At 45.0% G+C, this 22,953-nt stretch overlaps 1 protein-coding gene across 2 annotated transcripts; it reads right to left on the minus strand.

Annotated features, from left to right (window-relative positions):
• Nucleotides 1-1,364: 1,364 nt before the first annotated feature.
• Nucleotides 1,365-22,409, minus strand: LOC102565222 (acyl-CoA (8-3)-desaturase). 2 transcript variants are annotated; one of them, XM_006274927.4, is made up of 12 exons: nt 22,149-22,409; nt 16,000-16,110; nt 13,789-13,986; nt 12,596-12,697; nt 12,262-12,390; nt 6,765-6,825; nt 6,559-6,635; nt 6,268-6,365; nt 5,826-5,922; nt 5,120-5,199; nt 4,381-4,506; nt 1,365-3,603 (listed from the first exon to the last, which is right to left on the minus strand). In XM_006274927.4, exons 1-12 carry the CDS (start codon nt 22,359-22,361, stop codon nt 3,552-3,554), a joined length of 1,344 nt encoding a protein of 447 aa, XP_006274989.1. In that variant the 5' UTR covers nt 22,362-22,409; the 3' UTR covers nt 1,365-3,551. The 2 variants fall into 2 exon arrangements, with proteins under 2 accessions (XP_006274989.1, XP_019340784.1); XM_019485239.2 differs by lacking the exon at nt 22,149-22,409 and adding an exon at nt 16,289-16,596.
• Between the last annotated feature and the right edge of the window lie 544 nt (nt 22,410-22,953).

The following is a 22,953-nucleotide window of genomic DNA, read 5'->3' on the forward strand; positions in this document are numbered from 1 at the left end:
AAGCCACAGCACAGTCCTCCAGGGTGCTTTGTTTTCTTACCTAGGGGACAGTGGGTGCATCTACACATTTGTTAATATGTTGTAATTGCGGTGCATTAAGTTTAGTACCTGTAATAACAGGTACTAACTTAATGTGCCATAATTGGCGCTACTGTGCAGTAGCACCAGCACACACTTTTTTGTGATGCTGATGCACAGTAGCCTAATTCTACTTTAGCACATTAGCATGGTTTTGGACTGCTGTGCCAATGCACAGTAGAATTAGTCTACTGCACATTTAGCATCTCGTGTCGATGTACCCAGTCCGTCACTTACTATACTTGACTGCTCCAGCCAAGCAGGGAACAGAACATAATCCCTACAGTGTGCTGCAGATAGACACAGGCTGACACTAAGCAGTCTGGGTCAGCCAATTAGGGCTGCCCTGTGCACTGCTGTCATCTGTCACCAGGCAGACTGAGGGAGCCTGCAGAGGATGCTGAGATGCATGCACAGGGCCCCTACATGTGCAGTATCAGCACTGCAAGCTCTCCTTTTCAGGGGCTCAGCACATGTATGTCTGTTCAGGTGTCTCCAGGTAAGTTTTTCTACCAGGAGAACAAACCCAGGCAAATTCTTCAAGATCATTTGAACATGTGTACACAGTCTAAGTATTGCCTGATGTTACTGCACCTGAAGAGCCCAGAACAATGAGAGCTACTACAGAAAAATTGTGGATAATTGCATAAGTCAGCACAGCTGGGAGACTTCAAGCAGACTTAGAGCATATCTATGAAGGGTTCCTTCCAAGTTTGGAGAGATTCTGTTTAAGGAACAAATGAAGCCAGGCCACCGGGCAAAACTAGGCCCAGATCTTAGTGCTGTGGGATGGACAAATTAGATTTATCCTAAAAATTCTTCACTTGAACAGAACAGAACTGTTTACATATTCTTACACAGTCCTCATCCCTGTAGTAACTGAGCATTTCCAGTAGTACATTAAGCAATATGGACCACAAAATAGATGGTAGTTATTTTTCTCTCTTACCTTCACCCAGCAGGATTGTACAGTATACAGTTTTTGCTTTCATGGGGCTTACTTTGTTTAAATTATACAGATACTCCATCTTTATGTTGGAGAGAACATAACTGAAGTAGACTTTCTTGTATTTAGAGTGAAAGGGGATGAGGCCTGATTCAATCTCAGACCAGGCACACAAAAGATCTGTCTTCTGCATAAATGAGTTTCTCTCTTTGTATAGCGCAGCCTGGGAAAGAGGGGGAGTTTTGTTACTTGACTTACCCTTTACTCCTGCCTCCAAAACATGATGATGGGGGAAAAAAAGGGAAGAAGAGGGGGGCAAAAACTACAGAAGTCCATGGGATTTAATTTAATTTACAGCCTTTATTCAACACTTAGAATTCATAACTGTAATAGTGCTTTGATTATTTCCATTAACAAACAAAACTTGAATATTATTCACAACTGTGTGTCCAGAAAGAAGGAACACTAGCCCCTCCTGAAGCCTTCCACCTTTTGGGTGGCAGCCAGAGAAGGGAAGTCACATTCCTTACCTAGTCCTTTCTGGATCTGAAATCACCTGTTAGCTTAATTTGAAAAGTTGTCAGGCAAACTGGCCAACAGCAGTGAGTGTTGGGGGAGAGGGAAAAGCACAAGGAAGGTGCAGAGACACCTCATATCATATGCTTGTCTACGTGAGAGCAGTAGTGGCTGAAGAGAAAAGGCTAGGCCCAAAACCCAGAAGGAGCGAGTTTGAGACTTAGAGACAAATATAGTCTGGGGCAGAGAAAAGGAGGAGTTTTGTGCATTATCCAATCACATCTTTAAGCATCACAGGTCCTACCTTTAATTTAGCAGTTGTGGCATTTGGTCTTGTAAGTGGACCCAATAAAAGCAGTAAGGATAATACTCTTTAACAGAGTTACACAGAAGAACATACTTCGTTGAAGCATGTGTTAGAGGCACTTCATGTAATGAAAACAGAGCCGCAGCATACTGACTGGTATGTGTGTGCACAAGTGCACCACTGCCTTCTGTTGGCTGGAATGTTAAGATTCACTCTAATGGTGTCCTAAACCAAAATGCCTGATAGTTAAATAAGATTTGTCTTTAGCTCTTGAAGGAGCATGTTGTGCTTTAAGAGCAAGAAATCCAGTTATCTTCCTATTTATGAAGGTGTAGTGAGCATGAAATCTCAGATAGATACAGCTCAATTACACTTTTACTTCCTAATCTAAATTGCTGGAGGCATTTTAGTAGCTAATCTAGGAAACTAGAAACCCATTTGCACTATTTTTTGTCTCTGTGGTATATCAGTAATTGGTCCACTGACAGTTTCATTTGTAGGAGTATGACACTGTGAAAACTACCTCTGCGAAACTACCTCTGCAAAAACCTCTGTGGTAACTGAGCTGGAGATCCAGAGGCTTACTCTCCTACATTCTTGAAAACAGCACGAAAGGCATGTATATAGCAGTATTTGGAACACATTGTGTCAAGTCCTCCACTACCCTAACTCTGGGAGAAGAGCCTGGCCACACCCCAAATTTCCATCATGCCCTCTTTGGGCATGTATACATGTACTCTGGTGGGGGGAGGCATTTTAATTAGAGTGGCTCCAAAAGTTGCTCTAATTAAAGCATCTGGAGCATCACGTGTATCACCATCCCCATGCTGGAAAATGACAGCAGGGGCACTTTAACTAAAGCTCATCAAATGGACTTTAGTTAAAGCACCCCCACCACCATTTTTCAGCGCAGGGATGCTGATATACATGATGCTGGAGTCTGCTGGAGTGTGGTAATTACCATGCTCCAGAAGACTGTATTAATCGAGTCTGCTCCAACACATTGTAATAACAGCACACTGGAGCAGCCTCCTGCATGTGTATAGGTGCCCTTTATGGCTTTGGTCTTTCTTCTCTCACTCATCCCTAAGAAGTAGTCTGAGCCTTGCTCACTAGTTTAGCTTTCATCTCTATCCCACTCCACCATGGTTGGGACACTTCCTTTGCAGTGCTTAAATGCACAAATGTGTTTGAAAGCATAGTCCCTACAGTTTCTTCTTTTTTCAAATACTTGCATTTCTCCTTTATTTTTCCTTCTCTTCCTTCCACCACTCCTAAACTTCCCTGTTCACTAACTTCAGACTGTCCCAACTTCCTTGGGTCTTTCACACTGAATATAACCTATGTTAACTAAGAGGTTTCCTTCCTTTAGCCACAGCAAGTGAAAGGTCAGGAGCAGGAAGGACTTCAATTCCCAGTCCTATGGCCTTCAATTCCCAGACCTCCTCTCTGGTGTGCACAGTCTTCTCCATTCTGTTCCTCTCTATAACTCAGCACCAGAAAGGAGGAATGGGAGAACCATGAGAGATTAAGAATCAAGATTAAAAATCAATAAAAAAGAAAACATTCAATACTAGAATTAAGCTTGTCCACTTCCCTACCCCTGGCTGAGCCAGCTGCCTGCCCTCTGTGCTTTGTCTTCATGCATACCCGCTGTAAGATGCAGTGGAGGTGGGTAATTCCATTGTGAGGAACTGCTGCTTCCTATTTATGCAGATAGGCATCAAGCCAGAGTTCTCCCGAATCCTTCAGCGAGCTGAGTGAGAGAGGAGAGGGCCAATTAGTTTCAAAACAAGATGAAGAAGTCCAGCAGCAGTGTGTGCACACTTCTGGAAGGAGGAGAAAATCTAGGGAGAACAGTGAAATGAGGAGAAATATTAAAATACCCTTCTGTGACACAAGTGAACAGGATATTCAGACATACAATAACTTAGGCCATGGCTTTTAGGAAGGATAATGAATGAAGAAATCACTGTGGAGTCATAAGAGAATGATCAAAGTGCTGACAGTTAAAGCAAACAAGCCAAGTTAAACTAAAAATCAGGGAGGTAAGCACAGAAGAAAGTCAGATAAGATTTTTTGGAAACAATGAGTCACAAAAAAAGATAAAGTAGAATGAATAAATAAGGTCCGGACTCGAAATTGTTGAGGACTCCACCTCTCTTTTTATAACATATTTTCAGAAACAAGTGCACAAGATCTGGAGTCTCATTAATAAAAGACAGGGAAGCAGGTGGTTAGTGTTTACTGGAGAAACTATGGATGTTATGTGAAGGTGGACTGAAATCAGGGCTAGATTTAAAAGGATTCATTCCATACCCAGGCCCATAAGCCATCAAGGCCTATTTCCACTGCATCAAGGCTTTTCTCCTTAACTACCCTTCTTCTGTGCTTGCCTCTCTGATTTTTAGTTTCACTTAGCTTGTTTGCTTTAAACCTCTGCTACCTCCATCCTGCCCCAATGTCACTAAATCATTTGCTTCCAAACAAGGGGAAACTCTTCACTTGTGAACATCAGATGACTGATACCTACTATACAATATCTGCAAAGGCAGTGAACAGAGGTTTGCACTGGTATTCAATGCCATGTTTGGCACACATGGACTTCACCAAGGGAGCCACCTTCCAGTAGTTGTGTCGAGGCATCGTGGGGAAAAGGCTGCAAAGATAGAATAAGGCGGTGTCATTGGTATCTGGTCTCCCATATAGTGCCCCAGAGGGTTCCAACTGCTCCTTCCAGACCCAGTGTCACAGTTGCTTTATTCTCCCCTTAACCTTGTGATCCTCAGCATGCTGTAGTGCTCTATCTCACCTCTGTCCATCCACTATAAACTGCTAGGTCGTACTTTCTACTTTCTCCTGTGTCCTGTGAGGTTCTTGCCTCTCCAGCTAAGAATGTACTCAGTAGTACCACAGAGTTCCTTTTCCTTCTCTTAATCCCACTCCTCCTCCACATTCTTTGCTCCAAAAGTTTTCCATGTTTGTGCTAAGTGGCAGAAGTCAAGGTAGATTTGTACCTTATAGAGTAACTGAATCAGAGATATATAGGCTATTGTAAGCAGTTGCTTACTTCTGCTTACAAAAGCTTATGCATCTCTGATTCAGTTAGTCTATAAGGTGAAAATCTATCCTGCCTTCTGCCTGACTTCAGACTAACACAGCTAACTACCTCTGTATGTTAAACGGTGCCACAGTGTCCATTTTCCTCCCCTAGCGGTCATAGTAATGTATACCCTTTAAGGTTCCTTCCCTCCCCCAGTACTGGAACTTACTGGTGCTCGATTTGGAAGTTTAGGTGCCCACTAAACCAATCATTGAACAGTGACTGCTGAACATTGCATGTTGCCTGGAGCTGAGGGAATAAAAAGAGAGCACAGTGTTTGTTCCAAGCATACTCCCTCTCTCATCTTCTTCATCCTCAAACTCCTCTACCCTGAGCATAAGCATCCTAGGATGAAACTCACAGACCTTCCTCCTGAGGACTTTGGGACTTGGTCTGGATGATAATGGCAAGCTTGATATGAGATTACTGCTGTCTTAACCAACTCTTCACAGAGCTGGCATTACAGAACTGCCCTGCCTCTCAATTTTGGAGATTTCCTCACACCTCTCACTAAAAGGAACAGACATAAGATGAAGGAACATGATGAGAGGGGAACACAGACACTACCTGTATGAGAAGACGGTCCCATAAAAACGTCTTCCCACCATTTCTAATACTTCTCATTATGGTCTAGCCTCCAGTATTCTCCATAATACTCCTATGCAGCCCCAGTTCCTTCCCACCACCACACACTTCATGGAACAAACACAAGTCCTTTTTTAGTATTACCCTGTCACTGAATTCTAGTAATACTCTTTGAGCTAAATACTGCCCCTCTCCCCTCCACCCCCATCCCCCTGTATCTCAAAGAGTATGCATTTGGTCTAGAAATTCCCCTTTACAACCACAGATCCTTGGAAAGAAAAGGATCATACCTGAGTAGAGAACCAGTCCACATTGTTATCATAATCGATGTGCATTGGGATGTGGTTCATTTGTGTCACCCACACAAACCAGTTACTCTCTATGAACCTGTGCATATAAACACATAAAGCACTCACTGACGACATGCGTGCCCAAGACAGTGAGAACCCAGTAAAAACCACTTTTACTAGGCCAAATTAGTCCTCACTTGACAAAAACAGTCCTACAGGTTCTAACCAACTGGTCAGGAAAAGGCCCCACAGAGGATGATGCCCCAAGCAAAACAATCTCTTATTATATAACAGAAAGGCACAATGGGCAGAAGAGGGGAGATATGGGGAAATGGAGAGATAGGAAGGAGAACTAAAGGACTAAGGAATGACAGACTATAGGGATCAATAGGAAACAGGCATAAGCTCAAGTACCTATAGGAAATTACAGGTTGAATGTTACCTGACCAGTAGAAAGAGCCCCAAGAGACCCTTCACCCCTAGTAAGGGCAAGTAGGTGAAAAAGAATCGGATGTAGAAGCTCAACATCCAGGCCAGGTCCTGTATGACAGAAGACAAAATCATTCTTCAAGACGGAAAATTCTATGACCATGTAACATCTTGCACTGGCTGGCCAAGAAACCACTGCTGCAATCTCCAATCATCTACACACCATAGCTCTCCTTTCCCCTCACTGAACCTTGCCCATAAATGTAGAGACTCCATAGGGCCTGGTATGCTGGGATCTACTTACCAGCCATTGTTTCCGCTGCACTGCAAAGTAGAATATATACCACTGGAAGTAGAGGGGCACCAGGGCTGGGGGTCCAACTAAAGGAAAGAAAAAAAAAGAATGCAGACATTAGCCAAATAATTCCATCACCAAGGAATTAATTCAGAGGGTCCTGGTGACTGCAGAATGAAGGCCCCACAGGAAAACAAAAAGGTGGAGTTACTCACTTATGAAGAAGTACTTGTGCTGGTAGTTATACGGCATGAATTTCTTCTTCTTCATCCCAAGCTGTGAAAAGAAAGGGGTCCATAGCAAGTTATCCAAGCTGCAAAGACACCTAAACAAGCTTTTCCAACCAGCCCTCTGCAAAATGTCCATTTCCATGTCCCTATTAGTTCTTCTGAGAGAAATGCCTGCTTAGACAGACTTTCCCAAGACAGAGCTTTATCAGCTGCCCTTTTGTGCTAGTATCTCACCTACCCATTGCTCCACTGACCCCGTTTATAACACAGTATGTCTACTAAAAAAAACCCTCCTTAGCCTGTTTCTTTCACACAACAAATTAACCTAGTCCCTTACAATATGAATAAGATGTATCAGAAGTTCTGCTCCAACAGGGGGCACTGGAGGTACACCTAATATCAGATGCAATTTATTATTACCGTATAACCCAACGATATGCCCAGGCACCCTGGTGTGATGCCAGATCTTTTGAAGGATGCCATGAGGTGTGAGGAGATAAGTGAGGTATTAGGAGATAAGCAGCTAAACTAAGGAGATAAGCACAGACTCAGGCTTGTCCCTGCCCAGAGGTTCTCTCCTCTGCAAGGAAGTAAGCACTGTAATCCCTTATTGAGTTGTTGAAAATTGATGTCACTCAATTAAAAAAAGTTATAGAAGAGTGCTTTGAGTCCAATGAAGGGTGCTTCAAGTCCAAAAAGGTTGAGAACTACTGGTATAACCACTGCTAAGGTTTCATCTTAACACTTGCTTTCTCAGAACATAGCAGAGCTAATGAGAGCCCCAAGGATCAGATTGGCAAATACTGGCACCTGCTAATAAATAATACAACAGTACCAAGCAAGACTCTGGGTCATCGGGTTTCCCTGTGCTGCCAAAGTTAAGTAATGCCAGCCTGGTAAATATAAGATAATAAAGACAGGAGACAAAATTTTAAGATAGTACAGGATATCTGCAGCGTGGTAGGAAGAGGGCATAAGATCTTGCAGAACTCTGTCCCCCTCCACTGAGCAAACAGAGAAATTGTTCCATGTGCCCTTTTACCTGCCCTTCTTTTCTTCTTGTTTATGATTCTCCTTCCTAACCTGTTTGTGCTCTTTCTCTATAAGGTGTAAAGCAGGAGTTTGATTCCCTCATTTTAATATTAAGGTTCTTAAATAGTTTTGCTTATGCATGTTAATATTCTTCTGCAAGTTACAGATGCTTACTTTAAGTTCATAATCTTCATTTTTTGATATTTGAAATAAAAAGTAAACAATAAAAAAACCTTAACACAAATACTTTCCACCCAAATTCAAGTCCAGCAAAGTTTTTTCATTATCTCACCACATCACACTGAACCCCAGCCTAATTTTGCTCTCCTGACTGCTCAGTAAGGTTCTGAAATGAACCAAAGAGCAGTAGGGCCCTGGATCAGAATAGATACCTTCCATAAAAGCATATCCACATCCAGAATCATTCCCACATCTGCAAAGAGAGCCAGGCAGCAAAGATTTGTACTAACATGGTCTCTCACCAGCACTGTGGAAACTCTAACTCAGGGGTGGGCAAAATGCATCCCACAGACCAGATGTGGCCCAACAGGCCATTCTATCCGGCCCGCAGGGTCCCTAAAAAATTTAGAAAATTAATATTTATCTGCCCCTGGCTGTCTGTCATGTGGCCCTCGATGGCTTGCCAAAACTCAGTAAGCAGCCCTCTGCCCAAATAATTGCCTGCCCCGGCTCTAACCCATCCTCCAAGGGTTAGGTGGGATGTACTTGCTTGATAACTAAAGTATTATTGCAAGTAATAAGAAATATCCCTAGAACACCTAAGTCAAGGCATAACAGGGCAGCTCCACTCCCTGGGCAGTGGCAGTGCACAGAACAGCACTTGCTGCTGCACTGCCAGTGACAGCTGCAAAGCCAGCCATCGGCTACAGCTATTTTTATGCCGTCCCCAGCAAAGGCTGCAAACCCCAGTTGTCCCTTCTTAGTCACATTACTGCTTCTAAGACTCTCTCAAGGTTGCTCAGGACTTTTTTCAAACTTGCACTGCAAGGACAACAATTTTATAATCATCAGTTTTGAGAATTACACTGCAAACAGAACTAGTAAGAATACATGAAAAGATCACCATCCTGATATGGGTAAGAAAACAGGAACCTCCTAAATTAAACTTGCCACTTAAGCTAACGGTCCTTGAATCATCTGCGAGACACAAGATAAATATTTTTTTAGACACTCTTTAACCCTTCCGTTTACTATTTCTATTTATTAATTTCCAGTCTTCCTTTTTCAGGTTTTTTCTGTGCCTCTTTTCCCCTTTCATGTTATATTTTGAGTACCTTATGCCCAAACAGAAGTCACCATTCTTGCCCCAAAGACCTTGCAAACCAGCTAAAATACATCATAAACACAAGCTGGAGGAGGTACAGAAATCTCACAGAACTTTGACATAAGGTTTCAGCCAGTCAAAGCTGAGACAGATAATTATAGCAGCTGTTTCAATAGAATGGAAAAGATGAGATGAAAGCCAGATGTGGAGGATGAAAAACAGGCAAAAGATTTTTATTATTTACATTGTTTTTCTACCACTAGTTTTGGCTGCCTGGTTACTCACAGACTGGAATTTTTCAATATGAATTTTTGAATGCAAACAAACATAAATCAGCAACAGATTTCAAAAATTGAAAATATCCATCTTTGACATTTTGGCAAATGAATTTCTAGTAGCACTAGATGCTTCCCACATACAAAGGCAGGCAGTGTCTTAAAATGTGAATGTATTTTTGGTGCACTTCAGTGTGCATCTTATTGATCATGCTGTGGTCACGCACTAGTCTAGTACATCCTACGATTCCTGTTGTTTCTAAGCTCCAATCATTCAAATGTTTATATGTCGTCTTAACTTCCTTTATGCAAATAATCCTATTGAAGACAATGGAACTATTTATGAGATTAAAATTAAGCATGTGCATGATGAAAGCCTTGAAGTCCACAGTAATTTGCTTTTGGTAACAGCTGTTTGCAATATCTAGGCCTATTTCCTTTCAGTACAGCTGGTGAATGCAATTGCCAGAATTGAAAAAATGCATGAGTCAATGAGCATAATTTGTATAAATTCCTATGGCATAAACCTGAATAAAATATTATTCTCTTAATATATAAAGCAATGTTTAAAACCTTCGCCTACGTGAGATTACTTTCCAAAGCAGAAAGATAACTATCTAGATGCTAGGCTGTTGCCATGGAAACAGGGATGAACATATTTTCCTATGACATACTGTTGATTTTCAATGTCATTTGGTCAAACAAATGAGACCACATCACTTCTGTCCTCATACAACTTCACCAGCTCTTTAGGCAAATCCAGAGGCAATTCAGAACAGTGCTCCTAACTCTTAAAATCTGCAATTGATTTCCTCCAGCTTCCCTAAACTGGAGGCTCTCTCTTTCTAGTCATCTTCTAGCATTCTCTCCTCATGTATAACCCAAACCTCAGCCCTGGAGCCACTCCCACTGACTTCCCACTGTTGGGCTACAAAGAGACATTGCATTTATCCTTTCATAAATGCATAAATAAATGGATAAATCATTTAATCTCAGGACAGCGTGTAATCATTCGGACGTCAATGCCAGTTGTCCCAAATAAATCCTAAAAAGATAAGATAAAGATTATGGGATAAGATGTAGAAACAGTTCATTCTGGGACATTGCAAAGTGCATCTGAGTGGTTACCCAGGACTGCATAATTGAATTAATGGCAGCAGTGCATTCAGCCACTCGCTACACCTCGAACAGAAAAGTTGATGTACATGTACATGCATGTACATAACAAAGGTTATGTACATGCGTGTACATGGACATCAACCTTTCTGTTGATGCATGTTGTGCATCAAAGGTTATATACATGCTAATCCTGGGAAATTTCTGTTCTGGGACAAATACAGGCACAACTTGTCCAAGGACAAATGCAATGTCTGTTCCGAGTCTTAATGTAGGTGTCTTTTCTGCAGCTCCTTTCCCATTGAACTGCCTTCCTGTATCTTCCTCCTCCATATCAGTTCAGATCCCTCTAAAAGCATTTCGTCTCCCTTCCCCTAATTGTTTAATGTTTTTATCCCTCTATTATTATACATTCTTTCATTTTTGACATTCCAAAAGGTAAATCATTTGAGATGCAATTTCCAGCAAAGATGTTTCTTAAATAAAACTCTGCCCCACTTTACCTCTAAAATACCTGTGTAATTCCTCACAAGTAATACTGCAAACAACAACTATGACACCTATCACTTGAACTCACTTCTTTGGTTGAATCATCATTTCAGAAATCTACTGAAATCAAATTAAAAGCACAGAGAGATCAAACCGTAGCTTTATACAGCAGTATTCAAATTTCATTATGTTCCTTGGAATAGATAATCTTGATGAGGGCTGGTGGAATCCTATCTGGATTTTTGTACTAAACTTCCTGATTTAGATCTGACTGTGATTCTGAATATATTTATGCAAGTTTATGCATGTGAGTTATCCCACTGGCTTTAATTCGCTTAACACTGGCCACCTCTACATGAGACACTGACTGCGCAGGTGTTATTGCACAGTCGTTTAGTACTGGCATACACAAATACTAAATGACCACGCAGTAACCGGAGTTACTGCACAGTAGCGTCCCCAAATGGCTTTTTGGTGATGCTGACTGTGCAGTAGCTTGTTAGTACTGTGCAGCAGCATCACATCATGCTTTGTGCCATGCAACGCTACTGCACAGTAGTAATGAGCTACTGCACAGTCAGCGCCTCATGTAGGCGCAGCCATTAAGCATGGAAGTAGCCCCTAAAACTACTCAGTACTTAAGCTTACAGAATCAGAGTCTAAAAATACACTGTCTAGTTTTTTTCAGTTCCTCAGCTCTAATGGAAATCAGACAATTTGACTAGGTGATGATATTCATTTGGGTTAGTATTTTTTAAAAACACTGCAAATGCCAAAGCCCTTCTGGGTGTACAGGAAACCCTCAGTATTTGCGGGTTCAGCATTCACAGTTTCAAATATTCACGAATGCCAAACCCGCATTTTAAAGACACTTTAAACACTTAGCAGAGCACCTCCGGAGCTCTGCGCTTGCTGCTGCCAGGTTCCCACCGCCATCGCCAGGCTCCTGCCGTTGCTGCCATGCTCCCGCCATCACTGCCAGAGCCATGCCTGCCCCTTCCCCCCAGCTTCTGGGGGCACTGCAATCATGAACGCAGACTGCGTTCATGAATGCAGTGCCCTATTCACAGATTTCGCCATTCATGGGGATCACAGCAACGTGTCCCCCGCGAATGGCGAGGGTCACCTGTAATGCCACTGATCTCAGTGGAATTACCCTACAGATATATTTGGATTCCAGCCTGGACCTAGTCCAACATGCACTGACAGAATCCCATTGATCAAGTCAAACCCTCCACATCTTCTAATGCCACCTCCTTCTACCCCAGACACCACTCAGACTCACCTCTACAGACAAAGTCTTTCCCAAAGCAAAAAATAAGGGGTGCATGTTAACATCAGGGTCCTTGCGGAAGCAGTTGGGTTTAGCATGGTGCTGAAAGTGCAGATGGTTCCACCAGCTAGCTGGCGCTCCCTGCAAAAACAGATGAGACAAGAGGATCCAAACTAACCATTAACTAACCAATTCTTCTATCATTTATTCATCCCTCCCCAAAAGTTGCATCATGTCCAAATCCTTGCCACATCTCGCAGGCAAGATGCCTTCCAAACCCAAGGGCCTGTCCCTCTCATTAGTCCTGTTGAAAATCTGACAGTCATTCTCATCCCTGAACACTCACCTTCAAATGGCCAATCACAAATTTATGAACCACGTGGTTCCATTTAGATTTGCTGAAGACAGAAAGGTGCCCAAAATCATGCTGAAGCCACCCAGCCTGGGCCTGTGAAAGGCAAAAAGGGTCACTGATAAAACAGCCTTCATGTCCATCTACAACAGAGTGCATTCCTCGTACACTCAGTTCTAAAGAGTGCGCTCTCATTGTTGACTGTGCCCTCCAGTCAGGTGAGAGCACCCCCACTCTTGATAGCAATGGAGTCTTTCCATTCTCCACAGGTGATCCCAAATACTGCTCTTTCATTGCAGTGCCAACAGATTCCACCCGGGACCTGGGGAAATTACAGAATTTTAGGTAGCTGCTTTCACAGGGAAAATAAGCACCATGAAAAAGAGGTTATGCAACTGAGAAAGGGGGCATTTATTCTCTTCCAGATTGCTCTGAGCTCTGCAACAAAGTGTTCTTTGAAGAGATGACTGCTGCTGCCTCCTCTGAGTATCTGTAATTCCAAAAGGACCAGCTGGGTATGGAAGGGAAAGCTGAGGCTTTCACAGCTGCTGTGCCCTCTGCAGTAGTTCACTGCACGTTCCCGTGGGAATACAAGAAAGGTCTGACTAGCACAGCGTATCTCAGAAATCAGAGAAGTGCAATGTGGGGAGGAGGAAATGAAGAGGTATCTGGTGGGCAATGGGAAGGAAGTTGTTCTAAATCCACTCAGTCAGAAAGTGCGTATCATCCTAAGGCTATTTTTCCTCCCTTCTTCCAGAACCTGGGAGGAACTAGGACTGGAATTCTTAAAAGCCCACCACATCCAGAGCTTCCAGCGCTTCTTACGACACCTCCAGCTGGGTACACAAGACTAAAATGGCTAGGAACATCTCACAACCAGTTTCCTCACTTTAATTCCCACAAAGAGTCCTGGTAACAGAGGCAGGGAGTGGAGAAGTTGTCAGCTCCCCACATCCAGAACTCCTACACCCTTCTCAGCATCTCCTACTGGGAGAAAGCAAAAATATAGTAGTTGCCAGATCCCTGTTCCCAGCTTTCCTGCAGCATTTAAGTATTTATCTTTGCCTGAATCACGTAGTAAAAGAGCATCCTGGATATCGACAAAAACACCCAGGGAGGACCAAATTGTTCCAGAGATTGTGGGAGGAGAGGTTTGTTCCCTATTTTGTGGGGCTTAGGCCATTTACCTGAACAGTCCCTAGCAGCAAGGCAGAGAAAAGGAATGGCACCAAGGATGACCCGAAGTACCAGAGGTTGAGCCAGGCAGCAATATCCATCAGTAAGATGTGAAAGAGATGCAGAGCAAAAAAGAGATAGTTGGGCTTCAGGAGTCCCAGCCTTTCAACAGTGGTACGCAGCTCACGAAAGTCCTCTACCAGAAGTTTCTGTGGAGACAACCAACAATACAGCACTATCTGCTCTCAGTATGCAACACAGTACCCTCAAGAGTCCTGGGAGATGTTTAATTCCTCCACTTCTGGACAAGCCACTGCAGCAGTGGGGGAAAGCTGTGGTTCCCTCAGACACCAGGAGGAGCATGCAGCTGACATTGTCCTGAGGCTTCATGTGCTGCAGAGGGAGGCTGGCTGGGGCACAGGGTGCCTCAGTGTGGGCCTAGCTGGCAGGCAGCTCCCACACTGAGGCACCCTGTGCTCCAGCCAGCTGGGGAGCAGCATGTGAAAACAGGGGAGCAGGCAGTCCAGGGCTGGTTGGGATGCAGTGTCCCTTGAAATGGGAGAACAGGAAACCCTGGGCTCACTGCTCCCTTGTCTCCATATGCCTCAGTACGGGGGCTCCGTTGTGGAGCCCTGTGCTGAGGCATATGGAGCCCCCATCTCAAGGCACACTGCACCCCAGCCACCTACAAAGCCTCCGCGCTGAGGCACGCAGAGACAGGGAAGCAGCCAACCCAAGGCTGCCTGCTCCCCCATCTCGAGGCATACTGCACCCTGGCCAGCCAAGCAGCTGGCTAGGGCACAGGGTGCCTCAGTGTGGGAGCTCCACAGTACTCTGTGTTTGTCCCAGCACATGGTCTTTGGTGTCTTTGTGCCACTTTTTTTGCAGGGTTGTTTTTTTTTACTTGGAAATAAATCCCGGTAGCAAATTTTGCTTCCGTGCTACAAATTAGTAGCAGGGCACACGGTTTAACATCCAACATGTGTGGTTTGTGGCACTGCAAAGAGGCTTACGGCACCACAAACTGCACATCTGGACCCGGCCTTAGGTGACACTCACTGTGACACCAGAGGGATTCCTTAGCTGCTATGATCTTCCCTCTCACTTCTGTCTCTCTCTATCCCAAAGGGAGCCTGTGGCTGACGAGTTCTGCACTCCATTCCTCATAGGGGACTGCTGTAACACAATATGGAATCCAAAATCTACAAGCCCTGCTCACCCGGACAGATGTTATGACACCGAGGGGAAGCCTCAGATGGGAAAGGTGACTCCAGCTGGGACATACGAAACACTTTACACCAGAATTTTACTCTAGTGTAAGCTATACTGGGTGCATCTACATGTGAAATTAACGTTGCTGAGTAAACTCTGGTGCTGTTTGCACCAGTTTATTGCTCCCAGGGCAGCATTTACACGTGAGCCTGGCACCACAGCACATTGAACTGAGGCAGTACAGCCTCAGTTGGCAGGAGCGAGCCTGCCAGCCCAGGGCTGCTCTGACCCGGCTCAGCGTGCTGCAGAGGGGCTGGCTGGAGCGCGAGGATGCTACAGTGCAGGGCTAGCTGAAAGGCAGCCCCCACACTGAAGCACCCTCATGCCCCAGCCAGCCCCATCAGCATCTACACATGCATTTTGGCAGAGTAAATAATTCCACCATTGGATAGTACTTGTATCTGGCAGTACTAACCTATAGCAGAGTCAATTAGTTTACTCTGACCTAATAGCTCCACACATGTAGATGGAGATGTTTTACTGTGGAGCTAATTAGTCTACTCCACAGTAAATGTTTTGTGTAGATGTGCCCACTGATGTCTAAAACAAACAGCTAACCAGCTCTCTGCACGTAGCAGCTGGCGATATTCTACTAACAGGTGGTGGGAAGTCAGTAGTTACTTGTTTGCACTAAGCAAGCAATTACTCCAGGGTGAAATTGTCTCAAGCTCTGGATACACAATACATCACCATGATATACTGATTTTGAGTTTACCCTGGAGTAAGGTGACTCACATAGAGTAGGGCTATATTTGCTATGTCTGCTCCACAGTTTACACAGGTCTAAAGACATATTACACCAAATTAAATGTGTTGTGTCCCCACATCCTCCATGATCCACTGCCATTTATGATATATTGGGAGTTGTAACTGCCAGAAAATGAAAAAAATTAGCACAGTGCCCTTCTAGCCAGAAACCTATTCCAAAGTGCAGATTTTAGGACACTTACATTTTTGCTGGGCTCAAAGCTGGGCTGATCTGGTGCCAGTTCTCCAATCAATAGTGAATTCATGTATTTTCTCACCAGTGCCTTATCAAGGTGGAATGCTGTAAAGGGATCCTGGAGTTCACACAAAAGAAGAGAAGCAGGAAAGCCACGTTGTGGTACACATTCACAAGCAAGGATGTTGTGTGAACACCCCCAGCTCAACAGGACTATCCAAGGGCTGAAACATACTGAACCTTTCTATTTGTCCTGCCCAAGATCTTACTGACTTCTTCAAAGCCAAAAAGCTTACCTTGAAGAGGAACACTATACCACGGTTTCTTGCCGGCTTTATCAATGCACATGTCACCAATAGAACCTCATTCCCTGTTTCTGAATCTGAAGCCTTCCTTTTCCAGTCCAATCCCATACCAAATGTCTTTGACTCATGATTGTCCACTTCCTGTTTGCTTACATGTCCCTCCTTTAGTTTGTCTCCAATATTTCCTCTTCTGGCTCTGTATCCTCCACCTTACAATATGCACTTACATGCCCTCTTCTATATCTGGTTCTCTAACACCCTATTCCTTTTCCCCTTTACCTTTAAACTCCTTAAGCAAGGGTTTTATTCCTATTCACACTATCTTCCACACCTCCTCAGAGCTGGCAGCAAAGTTTAGGGTTCAGTTCCTCCTCTGCCCACTAGGGATCACTGTGGTTCTTGCAGAGAGGGTTGGCTACTCAGGATCTTCTGTAATCTCCCTGCAAATTATAAACTGGTATGACTCAACTATAGTAGAAGGCATCAGATCAGTGGATGTTGCCTAAGTGATGTGCCACCAGCTGAAAGGGATTAAATTGAAGGAGATAGGGAGTTAGGGATAGGGGCAAATAAGAGGGCACAGACTGAATCTGGCTGAATTAGAAGTGCTTATCTAGGCAAGTAGTGCAGTAGGTGAGGTTCCTGCTTCAGACTATGTCACTCCCCCACTTAAGAAATTCCCATGTCTCCCCTAATTTCCCAGAATAGTCCTGCTTGCCTCCCCTGTTTTTCAGAGATCTGCTAACAAGTTTGCATCTCCCTATAGCTACTTGACAGAATTCAGCAGGAGAAATCAGACTTTTTGTCACGGTGGGAAAGTGTCAATCATCGGGCATATCTGGGGACCTTCTGCCCTGTCTGGCAAATTATAACCTGAACCAAGCAGCCAGGATTTACACAGCTGTGTGGTTACAGTCCACCTTGACTTAGTCTCCAGGCCCACAGGAGGATTTTTCAAGGTCTCCATCTTTGTCTCTTACTGCATATTTCCTTTCCTTGGTGTCTCCCCTATCACCATGGTCTCAGGCTCCTCCAGTCTAACTTTGTGTTCTCTTCTCCAGGGAATCCCTGCCCCTGCACCCATTTCCTTTGTTTCCAGCACGTTGCTCAGTACTGCATATGCTGTCACAGCTTTGTGTGCTCCTAGACTGCACTGCCCCTTTAAATGGTCCTCAGCCAGGCAACATTTTTTCAAATGCTTGTATTTCATCAGGAAGGCAATACAGCACCATCTCTGCTCAGGCTTATCTGAACAGGGGAGGGAGAAAGCAGGAAGCGTATTTAGGTTTGCATTCTCCTATTGGAAGAGGGCAAAAAGGGGGTGGTACAAGGGCAGACCAGGAGATGGTGGTACCACAAGCATTGACCAATCATTACAATAGCTGTTGTAAAACCTAGCAGCAAACTCTTAAAGGGGAGTGTGGGTGGGGGGACTGATGGGGTTTTCTAATGCACCTTCTGGGAACCATAGTATTTCTAACAGCAAAGGCAGCAAGCTACACACTTAAAGGGGAAGTGCTCTTGCTTATTTTCCTTGTCCTTCTTTCTGCTTTTTAGGAGGCTGATTTGGATTTTCCAAAACCGATATTTCCCAGAGAGTTAAGATTCACTCCAGCTCAGCTGCTTAAAATGTCAGCAATTCAGTTTCAGCAAACTATATCTTCAGAGAATAATATACAGTATCATTTTTGTTATGTGCTCCCAGGGTTAGGATTTAATGCCACATAAACCCAGCCCTGGGTACCAGTAGCCCCTTTAATAAACAGATTCCTGGTGCCTCATTGGTAACCGGGCTTTAAAAAGGTATGCAGTTTTTACAATCTTGCACAGGATGTGCCCTTATTGTCTTGGGCTGCTATAGTCATATTGTGCAGCACTGGGATTCATCAAGTCCCAAGCATTAATCCTCACCCTGTCAGTGTTTAATATTAAAGAGCACAGTAGTTTTAAATCAAACTGTAGTCTATCAAAATAAATTACAAGTACTTTCAGAAACAGTAGCTCCATGGGCAGAATTTTGCAATTTGGAATCACATCTTCCTTATTTCAAAAATACTTTTCTTTCCCTGTACTCCTGTGTGAAAGACCCAAGAAACCAAAGGAGGGCAATTAACCAACCAGGTGGTGACTACATATAGTCAGGGCTGCCAAGTACAACATTCCTCCAGTTATATGATCGTACGTGTCCTTTGTGAAAGAAGCAGATTAAACATTTTCAGGAAATAGCCTGGTTTTTAAAAAAAAGTTAACAACAACCCTTCAATAATAACTTGCACTAATTTAGCCCTTTGTAAAAAACTATGCAGCATTTTTCAAGTTATTGGAATATAATAGTACACATTCAAGTATTTTTTTTTGGAGGGATAGCCTGGCTGGCTCTGTTCAAACGTATGTGGCAAGAGCAGGCATAACACCTTGAAAAGCTGCCCCATTATCAAGAATGTGCTTAACAACTTTTAGTTTTCCCTTTGAGAATGTTACCCCTGGAATCAGCTACTCAGTGGGCACGGCTACATGAGCCACTGAATCGCCAGAGCGACAAGCTACGGTGATGTAGCTCATCACTACGGCAACATAGCATTGGCAGGCACAAATCGCAATGCTGCCACTACTGCGCAGTAGCTCATTGCTACTACGCACTAGGGTCAGAAATGACCCGTGCAGCACCAGGACTGTGCAGTACTGGCAATTACTGCACAGTGATTTAATAGCTGCTAAATCAAGTGCTAAATGACTGCACAGTAACAACTGCATAATCAGGGGCACATGTAAACACGCCCAGTTTATACCTACTGCTATAGCTTGAACTTCCTATAAAGAATACTGAACATTGTAAATATTGATGTTTTGTCATTCAAATCACTTAAAATACCAACAAGTTCTAAAGTGCTCTTACACTATGTACATAGGTGCAAAGTGTTAACTATTTTTCATCATATTATACCTTGTTACAGAACACTGCAGTTAAGTGGAGCTAAGGCAGGAAGCTGCAGCTCTGCGAACACAAACCACAGAAGAATTACTTAAGTGATTAAAATAAAATCCAAAATCTATCTATAACTAATAAGGGCTATAACTCCCAAAAGTATGCACTAAATTTGGGTGCTCCTCTTGGAGGAGACCCTTAAACAAATGGATAACATAGGCTATGCCCTCAAGAATGTTGGCCTTAGTCTTTCTAAGCCTTATTTTACAACTGTGTGAAATAATGGTAATTCCTCCCTACCCACGTGTAAAAGAAAGCATTGCCTCCTGCCTCATTCCTACAAAAATGGAATAAGAGCCATGGTATGGATAAACAACTCAATTTCTATTGAGTATTTTACCCAGTAATTTATGCCTAATTTCTTCCTTGGTAAGAAGTGTCTGCTCTCTCAGCAGGCATATCAGAATGCCTGGTCAATAGGTGGTGGAGAAGCCAGTTTGCTACTTCTGGATGACACTGGTTGGGTGAGCAGAGACACAACTGGTACACAGGTGTAACTCCTCAGCATCTGAGGGGTAATATGACTCTCAAGTAGAGTCACTTACACCACTGTGTGAATACACCACTCTTCCTAGGAAGATGAGTCAGTTTACTCTGTATTAAGCATGTTCTGTCCACACAGCCAGAGAGGAAAACCACATTTCTTGGATCAGGAGCATGGGCCAAACCATTAGAAGATCTGATTCTTTTTAAGATATTTGTTAAAATTTTCTCACATTTCATTCACAAGACTTAACAGCACATGGCTGACCTTTAGGATGCAAAAATATGTGCCATACTCTAATACCTGATGTAGATATTTGTCGGCAACTAGTAAGTCCCACACATTTTGGGACAGATCCTACCTTATTAGGTGCCTATGTGGACTTAGGCACCTAAGTGTGATCCTAGTCTACCCTGCTCCAGTCCCTGAAAAACAGTTAATGCAAAGGGTAGACAGGTCCTCATCCTGTTCGCTGCTCTCTGTGATAGCCTTAAGGCCAAGATGATGGTGCACTAATGTTCTTTTTTTTCTGGGATGTGAACAGAGTAAAATAGAATCAAACTTAAGGCACTAAAGTCCACTTAGCATCAACAGATGCCCTCTATATGCGATGGACACTGTGTTCACTTGAAGCAAGATGGCCACCAGCAATGATGTTTTGTTCCGTAATATTGCATTCTTCTTACCACCTCGGGTAAATTGGAAACAAAAGCTCAGCAGGGCAAGGATTCTGGTCCTTGTCTGGCAGAGATTATTTAAACACCAAATCTATCTCCAGTGCTATGTGACAAATAAATTAGAAAGTAGATACACTTTAAAGACCCACTCTACAACTGCATTTAAGCACGATGCTTAGTTTTAAACATATGAATGGTCCTTCCAACTTCATGCTTAAAGATAGGCATGTGCTTAAGTACTTTGCTGGACTGGAACCTACCGACAGGAAGAACAGAAGATACTAGGGACAGCAAGGTCCTGTAAGGGACAAACAAGAAAATGTCATCTCTACAGATGACCTCTTTTTTGACAAATCTAGAGAATTGGCAACTTTCTATTAGGACACTTGCCCAGGATCTCACTGCTGCAGCCTTTTCACCAACCTCTCACCAGTACACTTGGAACTAAAAATATGATCTTTTTGTTTCAGTCTGCAGCTTCAAAATATCAGATACACAGCCAGAATTAAATATACAGTCAAACTACCTGTTGGAACTGAGACAAAAAGATCACACTACTTTCATCTCTTCCTTCCCGTCACCGTATCCCTGGGCATAGCTGGTGTGCACGTTCTGCAGACCTTGCACCCACACGTTGCCTTCGCTTCCCTGCTCCTCCACAGACTGTCAATAATTCTCACTGCCGTACAGCAGCTCTACAAATCCGCTTCTTCAGACTGGCAGCCAGGTACGCAAAAGAAAATGGATTCCACCATCACCCTGTTGATCTTGAACAGGACTGGGCTGCGTCACCAAGTGCACCCACGACTGACTGCCTACAAGAACCTGCGCAGAACTGAAAGAATCGGTGCCACTTCAGAACGGGCAGAGCTGTCTCCCTCTGAGTGAAGATACAAGATCTGGGGAAAGTGACTGGAAAGACACGCTGTTCCTGCGAGCAGAATCTGAAGAACCAGTTTGAATGGGAAATTCAGGAGGAAGCAATAATCCTCAAACGGGACGAAGTTAAGTACGGTTTAAACAGGGGCTATGGATTCCCACCCCCTTACCTGGACTAAGCAATCAGGGCTCTTGCACAAAGAGGATATCTTTCATTAGACCAACAAGATTTTTGCAAAAAAAATTCTTTCATTGCAAGCTTTCTGGCACAAACACCTTTCATCAGACAATTCCTCTCCAGAGGCGGGCAATTATTTCAGGCGGAGGGTCACTTACTGAGTTTTGGCAAGCCATCGAGGCCTGCACAACAGTCAGCCGGGGCAGATTAATATTAATTTTCTAAATGTTTTAGGGGCCGCGCGGGCCAGATAGAATGGCGCAGCGGGCCGCATCCGGCCTGCGGGCCACATTTTGCCCACCCCTGCTCTAGACCAATACTGCTACAACCTGGACACCTTACTTGGCCTAGTGTTTGGACCCTCCCCCTTTGTTCCTCCGGGTGCTTTGCCCATTTGCCTCTCCCAGCACTGCTCCCCTCCCACCCCCCACCTCCCCTAGTCACAAGGCTCCCTCCCTTTGTACCCTGCAGACTGCTCGTCCTGTCGCAGCATCTGAGGAAGCTGGGGAAAGCCTGTGCCCTCTGGACAAGCCCACCTCCCCTCCTCCTGCGAAGGGAGAGGGCAGGCTCCCCACTCCCTCCTGCCCTTGCTGCACCCAGGGCCGCCCGGCACGGGGACAGCCCCCGGCAGCGCCCGGGGCTCTCACCGTGGCGTCCTGCCCGGCGTAGTGGCTGATGACGCGGGCGCCGCCCGGGTGCCGCCGGTGGAAGTGGCTAATGTCGTAGACCTTCCTGTGGATGACCAGCCAGCGCGGCTGCGGCGGCTGCCCCCGGCCCGTGCGCGCCGCGATCTGCTCCCACGTGAAGCGCCGCCCGGCGGAGCCCGCCTCCGCGCCCGGCCCCGGCTCCGGTTCCCCCATGTCCGGTCGCCGCGCTCCCCGCCGCAGCCTGCTCAGCAGCACCCGCGCGGGCGGAGAGCGCCGCCGCCTGGCCCCGCCCCTCCGCGCGCATTGGCCCCGCCCCGTCCCTCCCTGGCACCACCCGCTACCCACCCAGCGTCTGGCGAGGGGTCAGCCCGAGCGCGCTCGCAGCCCGCCGCCGCCCGCAGGCTTGGCGCGCGTGCAGCTCGCCTCTTGTCGGCTTCCTGTGCCTGGGTTGCGGGTGTCTTCAGGGGCCTGGGCTTCTCCCCGCCCGCCATGCCTTGGGTTCCCTCTCGCAGGGTCGCAGAAGTTTAGAGCTGGAAGGGCCCTCGTGAGATCACTGGGTGCAGCCCCCCTGTTTTGGGCAGGAAAGACAAATGGGGTCAAATAGCTCCAGCGAGGTGTGCGTCCTTTTGAAGGTCTTCAGGGCAGGTGCCTGCACCGCCACTCTCCCTTTCAGCAGCCGCTCTCTGCCACACTGGGACCCTGCGCCACATGAATTGGAGCCTGGATGATCTAGTTGGGGATCACAGGCAACACATAGGCGAGCACGGGGTGAGGGGACGTGCCACCTCTGAGATCCAATGCTGCC

Source organism: Alligator mississippiensis, chromosome 2, assembly GCF_030867095.1.
Source record: "Alligator mississippiensis isolate rAllMis1 chromosome 2, rAllMis1, whole genome shotgun sequence".
NCBI lineage: Eukaryota > Metazoa > Chordata > Crocodylia > Alligatoridae > Alligator > Alligator mississippiensis.